The sequence below is a fragment of the Aythya ferina genome, assembly GCF_964211825.1.
Source record: "Aythya ferina genome assembly, chromosome: 3".
Classification (NCBI taxonomy): domain Eukaryota; kingdom Metazoa; phylum Chordata; class Aves; order Anseriformes; family Anatidae; genus Aythya; species Aythya ferina.
The window spans coordinates 12,219,339-12,231,512 of NC_140298.1; the positions used below are offsets into that span (position 1 = coordinate 12,219,339).

At 37.6% G+C, this 12,174-nt stretch overlaps 1 protein-coding gene across 11 annotated transcripts in view; it reads left to right on the forward strand.

The window, feature by feature from the left end:
* The window catches only part of GPCPD1 (glycerophosphocholine phosphodiesterase 1), a 43,837-nt gene extending 33,305 nt beyond the window's left edge, over positions 1-10,532 (forward strand). For 10 of the 11 annotated variants that reach the window (XM_084516139.1, XM_084516144.1, XM_084516136.1 and 7 more), the window contains 5 exons: positions 656-721; positions 1,291-1,427; positions 2,535-2,670; positions 2,974-3,134; positions 8,754-10,532. In XM_084516139.1, the coding sequence (XP_084372265.1) occupies positions 656-721; positions 1,291-1,427; positions 2,535-2,670; positions 2,974-3,134; positions 8,754-8,958 (705 nt within the window). In that variant the 3' untranslated portion in view covers positions 8,959-10,532. Of the gene's footprint in view, positions 1-655; positions 722-1,290; positions 1,428-2,534; positions 2,671-2,973; positions 3,135-5,958; positions 6,621-8,753 lie in introns of those variants that run through there. The other variant, XM_084516137.1, reaches the window with a different exon arrangement.
* The last annotated feature ends 1,642 nt before the right edge of the window (positions 10,533-12,174 follow it).

The window sequence follows — 12,174 nt, forward strand, 5'->3', positions numbered from 1 at the left end:
AAAGAACTGTGTAATGGACTGAACTATTGAGGTTCAATTCATACACATTTTGGCTCTCCAAAGTTCACTTTCTTCCTGTGAGAAAGGGAATGTTACTCTTCTCTGTACCTTCATATTCATAGGATTAAAGAATCTAGCATTTTTTTTATTTAATTAGCTGTTACTTCTGCATTTTGACTTAGTCACCTTATAATTACAAATTTTCTTTACAAGCATTTCACTTTTTTGTTCTTATCATAATGGTAAGCTCATGGATTTCATACATAGGACTATTGTTACTGAAAGTACTTTCTGTATTAAACAAAAGCTTTCTAGAGAAGTATAGAACATTTTTTTCAGGAGTATAAGTGGGGCATTTATCTCAAGTGTTAAAGGTGAATTGACTTACATTTGTACTTGATCAAATCTTGAAAAGAAAATTTATTGAAACTTTATGTGGTTCTTAGCTTTAAACTGAAGAAGAAAAAAAGTAAATGTATTAAGGTTTTTTGGTGTTGTGTTTTTTGGTTTGTTTGGTTTTAGTTGACTGTTGACCAACATTTAGTTGAATGCAACTATTGGGGTTACATTCCAGTGTATTCTTCCAGTAATTACCCTAATAGTAGTTAGTTGACCCCCTTAGCAGTGGAGTCTCTTCATAATGAAATCTTTGCAGGTCCTGGAGTCAGTTTCTGAAGACGTTGGCTTCAACATAGAAATAAAATGGATCTGCCAACAAAGGGTAAGTGAATGTACAGGAGATTTACGTTGATACTTTGCTGTGTTCATGGCTAAGGCTTGCGATTTGATATGACAGTTTCTTAGGAGCTATAAACAAAGAAGCATTTTTATTTTAGTGTGACCCTTTTATTTTATGGCCCATTATCTTTAAAACTGAGTGTATCGCCACCGCTTTTGCAACTGAATATAACACAAGCATGCTCTTAAAGCAATGGGGTGTATTTGCAGGACTTAGCTCACAGTGCAGCTCTGCTTTTTTTCTGCATTTTTTAATGTTCTTTCATGGATTTCCTTTGTATTTTAAAAATTAAAGAAGACTTCACAGCAGCTTTCCCCTTAGGTGGGAAGACTGAATTTTTCAGTCAATCATGCTGTTAGAATTCAGCTGTTCTTCTAAGACAGTCCTGCAGAGCTGTAGCTGGCATTCAGGAGACTGAAGGAGTGACTTCTGTATTCAGACTTGTAAACTCAGTTCTTGTTTTGCTGAAGTTGAAAGAGATTGTAGCTTGTTAAAATAATTTTAGTAAGCATCAATTAAAATGGCTGACACTTGTCTTTTCTTTTTAATAGGATGGACAGTGGGATGGTAACTTGTCAACTTACTTTGATATGAACCTCTTTTTAGATATTATTCTAAAAACAATTCTGATGAATGCTGGAAGAAGAAGAATTGTTTTTTCTTCTTTTAATGCAGATATTTGTACAATGTAAGTTAAGGAGCAACCATATGTTTTTTATTTGATGAAATTTACTTTCAACATAAGTATACCCAACTATTCACTAACAAGAATTTCCAGTTAGACCTAAAATTTGGACACAAAAATAGATGGGAATTGAAACAAGGAATTAGACCCCTTTGATATCTGAGCTGCGACAAAAATCAAATAGGAAAATGAAGTCAAAGTAGATATTTTTGTCAAGTGCCTTTCTGAATGCTTCAGTCTTAAAACAGCAAAAAAAAGTCAGTATTTCTTATGGTATCACGAAGTCTGTTTCAGATACACTTAAGGGGTACAGCACCCCTTTTACAAACAAAAAATGGTTAGATTTTTTTCTGTGTATTTGCCTTTTTTAGAGAACAGGAAATTAAATAGCTTTGAATTACAGTGGCTCTTTTTGGTAAGAAGAATTCCTCTTGTGGAATGTCGAATACATTGCAGCACAGAAAAAGCATAGGAAATAACTGGGAAGCAAACAGTTGGGCTATATGTGAATTAACAAGATGCTGTAGTATGTTGTAACAAGAAGTGATTGAGCACTAAGAATGAAAAGCTTAGTGGAAACATCGTTTGATGAGAGACTGATGAAATACCATGGAAGGATAAATAGGACAAAACCAAATCAAGGTACTGATAAAAGAATTACAAAACAAGCGTGAAAGCATATAACGCATTAATCCCAGAACTGTGTTTCCATCTACTGTCATTTCATGCCCCTAAGTGGTATTATCCATCTTGAAAATTACATTAATAAGGTTAAGTATCGTACATTAAACACAATGGATTCTTATCATGTATTTTCGTTTTGCTCTATTAAGAAATCTACAGATTTGGATAGCTTTCAAGGATTTTATGTAAACATTTTGTGGGTGTGGATTAGAGTTGAACATGAACTCAAGCTTCCCTTTAACTGTGTTTTAATCTCTGACAATGCCAAACTGTTGGAGCAAGTTTGTCACATAGTTTGCTATGAAAATACGGTATGATCCTGTTGCACCCCTCAAATGCACATGCAGCAAAGGGAGTAATTCTCAAACAGTAAGATTGAATTTCACTGCTATTAAACTTCCTGCTTGCAAATGTTTTTTATAACAGGGTCCGGCACAAGCAAAACAAGTATCCGGTGTTATTTCTCACCCAAGGAGAATCTAAGCTCTATCCAGAACTTATGGATCTCAGATCTCGTACAACTCCAATTGCCATTACTTTTGCACAGTTTGAAAACTTGCTGGTAAGCTGACAAGCTCTGGTATTTCTCTGTAATAAAATTAAATTGAATTATTACTAATTGTTGTAAATCCATCATTTTTTACCCAAAATTGCAAACAAACTCATAAATGCATTAACGTTAATAACTACCAATATTATGTCGGTTGCTTGAAATTTCTATTTAGTACGTTGCTTAAAAAATACAGGGCTCAACTCTTCAATTGTACTAAGTTATCATATGAAGTTATTATAAGGAGCTACAAGTGTCAATAAAAATGTGAGACCTTCTCAAACAGGTTTTTAATTGAAGTGTTTTATATTTCAGGGAGTTAATGTGCATTCTGAAGACCTGCTGAGGAATCCATCATTCATTAAAAGAGCCAAATCTAAAGGCTTAGTTATTTTCTCGTGGGGAGATGATGCAAATGACCCAGATAACAGGAAGAAGTTGAGAGAATATGGTGTTCATGGGCTAATATATGACAGGTATGTGCTTGAAAAAGAAAAAGTAGAATATTTAAGTTCAATAAATGGTTGTATCCTGAGTCCTGTGAAGCTCCACGTTCCTTTATGATTGACTGGGTGCAGAGTACCTTTCTTTTCTACTACAAACACAACAAGCCCATAAAACCAGTTGCAGAAAGAGATGCACTAATTCCTATTCTTTTAGCTGTGTATATGAATCAGAATAACTTCTGCTTCTAATGAGGCTAATGGAAATAAAACTTAACTCTAAAGAACTAGTGCATGGCCTACACATTTAGTACGCTATTAATATTTCTGGCAGTAATTTTTCAAACGTGTATTACAGTGTGGTGAGGACAGTATTATTTTAATTGACTGCAATTTTCAGCTTTCTACATTTATTGATGGAAGTAGTTAGCACAACTTTTAAACAAATGAATTATACTTAGTTTTTCCCAGCCTTGTGTTCAGTTCTGTTTCAGAGTTCGTAGAATCAGAGAATGGCTTGGGTTGGAAGGGCCCTTAAAGATCATCTACTTAAACCCCCCTGCTGTAGACAGGGTGGCCAAGGCCCCATCCAGCCTGACCTTGAACACCTCCAGGGATGGGGCATCCACAGCTGCTCTGGGCAACCTGCTCCAGTGCATCACCACGCTCTGAGTGAAGAATTTCCTCCTAACCTTTAATCTAAATTCCTCCTCTTAGTTTAAAACCATTCCTCCTTTTCCTGTCATTATGTGACTGAGCAGAGAGTTGCTCTCCATCTTTTTTGTAATTACCCTTCAAGTTCTGAAAAGCTGCAATGAGCATTTGTGTATAGTTTTACTATTTTTTTGTATTAAAATACCTTCAGAGTGACTCTCAGGGCAAACTGCCAAAAATAATCACTTCAGAGGTTAAGGTATTTCTGCAGTTCAGGTGGACATCAGAATACTGCATGAAGTCTTTGAACAAAGGACTTAATTCAAGTCCTTTCAAAAATCAGAAGTTTTAGGTCTTATATCTTAAAAGATATGAAATTAATAGCAGAAGATAGTTGCACAAAAACGTGTTTAGTTCACTACTACAAGAAGAATCTTGAACTTGGAAAGCTGAAATTAGTCAGAACCTTTAATTACAAAGAATATCTAATTAGGAAAGCACTAAGTGTAGTGAAGATGTCAAACTGTGTAAGACTCCAACCTTCAAACTTCATGCTTTAGCGACAGCATTGCTTTGCATGTGGTGCACCAAAAAAAGGCGAGGAAGATCAGGTAATTGTCAAGGGCTCTGTTCTCTACGAAGTGAAAAATGAAAGTCAGGTTGATATGCCTAGAGGCAAAAAGTCAAATACACTTAATTTTATAGTTCTAGACACCTAGACTCCTGCAAAAAGTTACCTAATTCCCTTTGATCCATTCTCGACTCCTGAGTCATTCCAGACTGGGTGGAGATTATCTGGCTTTCCAGTGGTCTTCCTCCTTGTCCTGCAGTAGGTCTGCCTCTTCTCGTGGATGGTAAAAAGGAGTGACGAGACTTTTGCACTGGGGAGCAGCTTCAGATTTAAGTCACTGAAACATCAAGTCATCTGCTGTGCTGCAGCAGTGCTGCTTGTTAGACCTCTCAAAATTTAGACCCTGTTAGTGGATGGACAGATCTCTGGACTGGTGTGCACAAGATTTGGTTCTTAGTGTAGGGGTGTTACCAAACGTGGTTCTGTGCCATGCATGGCTTGAAGCGATAAATCATCGGTCTGTGGACAGGTGAGGGGTTCTAATCAATTATCACTGCTTAAAGGGTTCTTCTTGAAATGTCTGTGCTTCTGATGATTACTAATCCAGTCTTTTCAGAGTTGTTAATTAATCGCAGTGTAATAGATAAGCACTAGCATGGTAAGACAGTAAAATGTGTGATAGCCTTATTTCTGTCTTGGTACTGCTTCCCCTGCTTGGATATGTAATTTCTCAATGCTACTGAAATAATGCTGCATTTATGCCAGGGCTGCAAGCCTGCAAAGCGTCATTCATCATGTCTTCTCTTTTGTACTGCTTAGCGGGTTTAAGTTGCAGCATGATAACCAAACATGTTTTACCTCACATTCTGATGACTAACCAATTCATTGGATAACCAATTCATTGGAACTGGTTATATGCTGAGTTTCCTGGTGAAGTTAAACAAAAAAAAAACTTTCACCTCCCTGTACTGTACGGATCATCTAGATTCTTAACTACTTGTGACTTCTCTGATCCACTTCTCCCCATATTTCTTCCACCTTGTTTACATCTTCCCACTATGAGAGGAACACAAAAATAATATCAATTACAAAGCTGTTATTTAAAAAAAAAAAAAAAAAAACAAAAAACACGGTAGTTCAACAGTGTATTTTTTTTCTCTTCACTCAGTGTGACTGAGTAGCAAACAGTCACTTTTTTCAGCATAACTATTGCAGGCTGGTTAACTCTATAGTTTCTAAACACCACTAACTTTTTCTGTAGGCAAAAACAAATATTGGAATGCTCCTTTATGATCCTTAATAATTTTCTAAGCTTAATGATAGAAATAAGTTCAAGCTTAACACAGAACCCTTAGAAGGAACATGACTCTTCTGAAAGTTGCAGCACGTGGACACTGTCCTGTGCCTGGTGTTTTGTGTTGCTGTTCACTAGAGCTTTACTTAAATCATCTTCGTAAGTGTTAATTGTGACAATGTTAGGAAGTGAACACATGGATTAAAATCTTTAGGTGAGCGTTAGGTTGTTTGGATATGGCCCTGGGTTGTTGCTGTGGGTAGCATCTGGTAATTGTGTCAAATATTATGAACTGTCTGGGTAGAGATGATTTCTGTAAGCTATTTTTCTGAACTTAGTTATCCATGTAACGATGAGCAAAATGAATGTAGCCACTCGCGAAGATGGGAGAAAAGCTCTGTGCTGAATACCAAAAGTTGCTGATACCAAGTGTCGGGGGAAAAAAAAATACAGGTAGGGAGGGTCTGACTTTGTTTTGCATGGAGGAAAAGCTGCAAGGCTGAATCAGAGAAGCTTAACAATGCCACTGCTGTTAAAAGAACCAGCTCACTGGTGCAGGGGGAAGTATTTTTTTTTTTTTTACCATCCTTTCTCCACTTGGGCTGCAAATTATGAGACATAGCCAAAGTCAGTAAGCGAAATGTATGGTCTAGTGCAGTTTCCAGGACAGTATTCTGCTCTTTTACTATGCTCAGTGAGCGTTTATCTCGACACTTAAAATATCAAAACTACTTGTGTAAAAGACAACCTATAGAAAAGGTGACACCTCTGCCTCAATATCCAGGCTCCTATTTGGGCCCTAATCTAAAGAAGTACATTAAAGGCACATCTGTGCATCTTCTGTTAACATGGAAAGTTAAATCTCATGGTAAAAACTCTTTATTAGTCTGGTGTTCAGATTTATTGAAAGAAGAAACTTGAACCTAGTATAGACAAATTCTCTGGATTGGCAAAAAAAAAAAAAAAAAAAAAAAGACAAGTTTTTAAACAGGATTTTGAAGGGGAATTAGCTGGCATTTTTCTCCTGGATAAATTTTGTAAATGGTCCAGAAGACACTTCTCTGTTTGAATTTACTTACGACTGTTCTTACTGAGTTAAGCTCCTATAAAGAGTTGGTTAGAGATTAAACACCAATGTGGAGAGGGAGTGGGTGCTAACTTGGCTTGGCATTATCATCTTTTTTTTTTTTTTTAATTCTCTCTACATGATCTGAGTTCTGCTTGTTGAATAATACATACAGCTGCATGAAAATTAGTAAGCCAGTAATCCTGAAACACTTCTGCCAAAAGCTTTTCCATGAGTGTTTTCAGTGTGTTTGTCTCCCCTCTAAATACTGCTTTTCCTTATGGCTTCACGTTGAGTTTGCAGGTTCCAGACAAAAGCTTTGTGCTGTATCAGTAATTTTCCAAAACTAATGCAAATTTTGTTGGCAATAAATGCAAAAGCATTTCAAAATCTTCTTAAAGCTGTGACTGATTAAATCTGTGTCATTGGGTACAGTTCTCTTGCATGAAAACAGTATTTCCGCATGACTGACTGTGGTTTTGATTTTTTGATTTTGAAATAATTGGTAAGAGAGATCCTGGAGCATTTCTCTTTCTGCCAGCTGAAGGTGTGGAATAAGGGACCCAAACAAAAAGTGGGAACATGAAATTCTGGGGTGTAGGAGTAGTTGTGCTTCAAATGGTCTTCTCTGCCTTCAGCATAAAGAAGCACTACGCATGTTGTAGCAGATGTCTCAGCGAACAGTCTGAAAGCAGCTTGGAAGGCTGGCTTCTGCAATCTTCATTGAAAAGAAATGAATATAAAGCAAGAATTACAGAATTTCTGCTTGCCTTAGCAAAGAACTAATAGAATGCCTGCTAGAAGCTGCCTAGCAACATGCCTAGCCATGTTCCAGAGCCAAGGGGCCTGGAAACATGCCTTTGTTTTTCCATCGTCTATCTGATGGGAAGGGCTTAAAAACAGGAGTTCATAAAGGCTGTTGCTGTATTAACAACAGAAACAAACAAACCAAAATCCTGTCTCCTAGCTTCAGTGCTATGTCTTGAAAGCATAAAAGAATTGATGAGCTAGGTTAACTAAAGAAAGCAAAGGTCTTACCTGCATCATGGGAAGAAGGTTGTATTGCGGATAGTTTTTTATCAGGCAATTTGGGTTTGTATCGTAGTCCTGTATCAGGCTGTAGGTGCTGTGCAAGTAATTGAACTCTGTGCCTTTGGTTCATGTACCTTAAAACTGGACAACTTGCTATCTTTGGTCTTACTGTAAGGGACTTGATCAACATCTGTAAGTCCTGTAGACTTGTTTCCAAGCTGATTTATTGTATCACTCCTTGAGCAGCACGTTACCCTTGTCTTGGGCTTCCCAACAGTTGAGAATGTGTCTTGCTGAGTTTAAAGGCACCTGGCATTCTGTTTTGGTCGTGCCACTGTGTTTGGACATAGGTTGAAATTACTGAGTGAAAGAAAAAGATTGATTCAATAGAAATACGCTACTTGCTTGAAGGAATCATAGATGAGAGGCAGTGTGAATATTCATAAGATGGTGAGGCAGAAGCCACAGTAATTCCTTCCAGGAGTTTCCTTGGAAGGAGATAAACCTGGAGACCTGCAGTATCTGAAAGCAAAGGGAACTGGACTGAAGAAATTTGCCAGAGTTTATGTTTGGGGTATTAGTAACATACTGATATTAGAAGTAATGATGATGATTAGAATGTATTCTTTTTATTTTGGCTGCAATAAGTTTGTACCAAAGTAGACCAAGGTTTTTCTTCCACCATGAAGTGCCATTTGCTCCAAGTAAAGAGGATGTGCTATTTACATGGTGTAAGGAGTTGAATTTGCATTAGGTATGAATAAAAATCAGGTTTTGTTTTTTTACTCTTCACCTAACATAGTAATAGTAATTTTAAACAACCATAAATCAACCATTGTGCAGAAGACATACCATTTTATATTGCAAGATTAGAGACAAAACGTAAGGTGCTAACCTCAAACATCTTGTTTTTGTAGACTTGCTGGTATGTGACTTCATTAGGAGAAAAAAAAAAGATGAGTAGCTTCATTTAGTTGTATTGTGAACTGTCAGGTTATACTGATAAGTCTGTCTCTTCTTTTCTCATTTATTCAGGATATATGACTCGAATCCCGAACAACCAAATATATTCCAAGTAGAACAACTGGAGCGTCTAAAGAAGGAATTACCGGAGTTGAAAAGCTGCGTGTGTCCCACAGTTAGCCACTTCAAATCCATATCTCCATGTAAATGTCATCATAGTTGCCTGGAAGAGAAAACTGTAGATAACTTGCAGAGTGTTCAAATGCAAAAGGACTGATTCTAGGCAGAATGCTGTTTTTTATCTGTTTAACTTCGACCATTGGAACAGTGCTCTCCATGCCTTGACTGTTTGTTTCTTTAAGTACCCCAAACAGCAATAACTGTGTTCCTCCTTCCTGACAATACTTGCTAAAGTTTCAATGTTAAAATATTCAGCCAGTTATAGTTGTTGCAGTTTACATATGCAGTTTTAAGTTTCCCATAATCAAGTCTCAAATTTTGAAGCAGTAAATTTAGTATTAACACTAAGTGTGTTTTTTAAAAATAAGCACTCTAAGGAGTGGAAGCTAAACTAAATTGTACAGAAATTACAATGACCTGTTGGTGAAAATGCTTTAAAAAAAAAAAAGTTTTGATTTTGATTTTACTTCAATAGTACAGCTCATCAGCCTGTACGTGACAACAGGAAATTAAGAGTGATGGTAAGGTACATAAAGTTAGATCTAGCCCGAATAAATCGGTACCTCTATCTATATATGTATTTGCACTGATAGATCCACCTGTATAAAGCTTTGTGCCATTTAAAAAAAAAAAAAAAAAAATCTACACCTTTAAGTAAATTGCAGTGCATATTAACTCATTTTTCCCCCTTCATGGACATTTAGGCTGCTGCCATTGTTTTCTGATTTGCCAACTGAGTGGTACAGTGTCTGTGTTTAGTAGTGAGGGGTGAACCACAACTATGAGCATTTTTCATTAGTCTCACACAAGTCTGCTAAACTTCAGGAATGTTGCTCATAATTTTGATATTAACAATTACAGAAACACCTGTCAGTGGTTGAGAATCTTTTTTGCACAGTAACCTTAATAAACAAAATATGTACCATGCACAAACTCTAGAAAATGCATGCTTTAGTTTTTAAGCATGAAATTTAGGTGTTTGCTGAGGTCCTTGCATCTTTACGGTGCTAGTTATGTGTGAAGGGTGCAAGGACTAACTAAACTACTTAACCTTCTTTGCCTAAAACCACAAGCCTGTTATTCACAAACATTTGGGAAAAAAAAAAGGCTATACCATTCATGGTTTGTCTTTCTTACATAACATAAGCCACTAGCTTTTGTATTTTGCAAGATTTGATTTTTTTTTTTTTTTTTCAGAGCAGGAATTACAACTGTACTGAATTCAGATAATCTGTATGCTGTTGGCTGATCCCTATCCTTTGTAATTTATTATGAAGTTATAGTTTAGAATCCTTAATAGATATATGCATGTCCTTTTTCCTCCTGAAGTTGCAGGTCATGCCAACACAACAGCTGTAACTTTCTACTGAAGTGTTAATGTATAATAAGAATGAAAAATATTTATTTTTTTTCTCTTGTAAATTGACAATGAAAACAATAGTGTGTACTATATTCTTTATATACAGTCATTGCTACATAGAACTGATTGTACAAAGAGTAAAGCCATTACAGATACATGCTTGAGCCTGCACCACTGAGCAGTTTGGAACAAACAGCTTGTTTCAATTTGCCTTGTACATTTTAGTATTTAAGGTTCGTCCTGCACAAACAGCACAGTCATGATTAGCTATCTGGAAGCTGTCTTTTATTAAAAAAAAAAAAAAAAAAAAAGTTTCGAAGTGTGTGAGCTGTGTTTTTGGGAAGGAGGGAGGGAAGGAGCTCTGAACATGATTCTTGACATCAACAATGATCGCCTGCAGCTGTTACCGGATCGAACAAGTCCAGATTCCCCACTTGTCAATGTGTGGGATTAATTCTTAGTTGTTTATAAGTTGTGTACCATGGGAACCTCTTCTGAAGGGTTTTGAGGGCTTTCCCGACAAAGTGGCTGTGGCAGCTGCTCTTTTCCTGCATGGTAGCAGGTCACTAAGGTAAGTGTATGGCTCACTGGAACACTACCAGCAGCCTTTCCAGGCAGAGTGTAAATCAGCCTGATTTTTGTTTTATGCTTCCCAGTTCTCCAAAAGCTTAATCCTTTTTCACTGTCCTGCAGTTTACAGGTATCAAAACAAAAGCAGGTAAAAGACAGTGGTTTGTTGGTCTGTTTTCCAGGGTGTTTGAGTGTGGACAACCACCTTCAGACAAAAACATGCTCAGCACCCACTATTCCAATAACTGAGCTTGCTCTCTGCTTCCACAAGTGCTGGCCTTGATCCCTGGGGTCACATTCACGCAGGCCATTGCTGGGATGGTGCTGCAGTGTGCTCTGATGGTGTTTGCTGTTCCTCTGGTGGCCAAGAGCACAGCTAGGAATAAATGAAATAAAATAAAGGAAACTCCCTCCCTTCAGACGGAGGAAAGGGAATTAAGCAGCAAGCGTTTTGAAGTCTGGATTTTGTGCTGGAATGTGTTAACCTCTGGCTGGTTAGGATCTGGCTGTATTTTGAGTGCTTGCTGGAGCATAGCTTCTTGTTCCAGCAAAAGGACTGCTACGTTTTTAAAAATAAAATTTCTTTTTAAATTAATCCTAAACTCTCTAAACTGGTAGATGAGAGAATTTCACTCTTACTTTTGGAGTTTCCTGTCTTTTGGCCTCAAAGGCTGGACTACATCAGCTCTGACAGCTGTGTTACTTTGGTTCTGTTCCCCTTAAATAAAAGAGAAGGGGGAATGATGACAAAATTGCTGATATGACAGAGTGAGTAGTTGGGTGAGAAGAAGTTTCTTATATGTGAGTGCTTGGATAACAAGATATTTAATTGCTGTGACAAACTTCTGGTAAGGTTGAGACAAGGACAGGTCTGGGGAAGGGAGTTAACGTGTGTTGGATGTGTGGGAGGAGTGAAGTGCACCCACCTTGACAGCCAACTTCCCTCTTGGCCAGGAGGACAGGATTTGTCCTTCTAAACCTCTGCTACAGTAGCAGAGAGCAGATTTGTCCTTGGGACAGTGGCTTACCCAGCAGCTAATGACGCGGTTGTGTTACCTGCTGCTGACCGATGTATTGGTGCTCCCCCTGTGTGCAGATCCCCTGTATTTGCCTTTCCATTGACTGATCTTTGTATTTCAAACTACTGTCCCCCAAATCAGCCATTGCAGGTGCTTCTGGAAGTGACAGCATATACATCCCCTTGTCCTTTGGTGTTTGTACCCAGATGCCAACAAAACAGCGACCTCTCACGCAGTTCCTGTTTGTTTTGTATGGGTACGTGTGTAAGCAGGTAATGTGACGTTTATTTTGGACCAGGCTCAGTATTTCAGCTGACAGAAGCAAAACTCTCTGCTTGCTCGTCTTGTGAGCACCTGTTTTGTA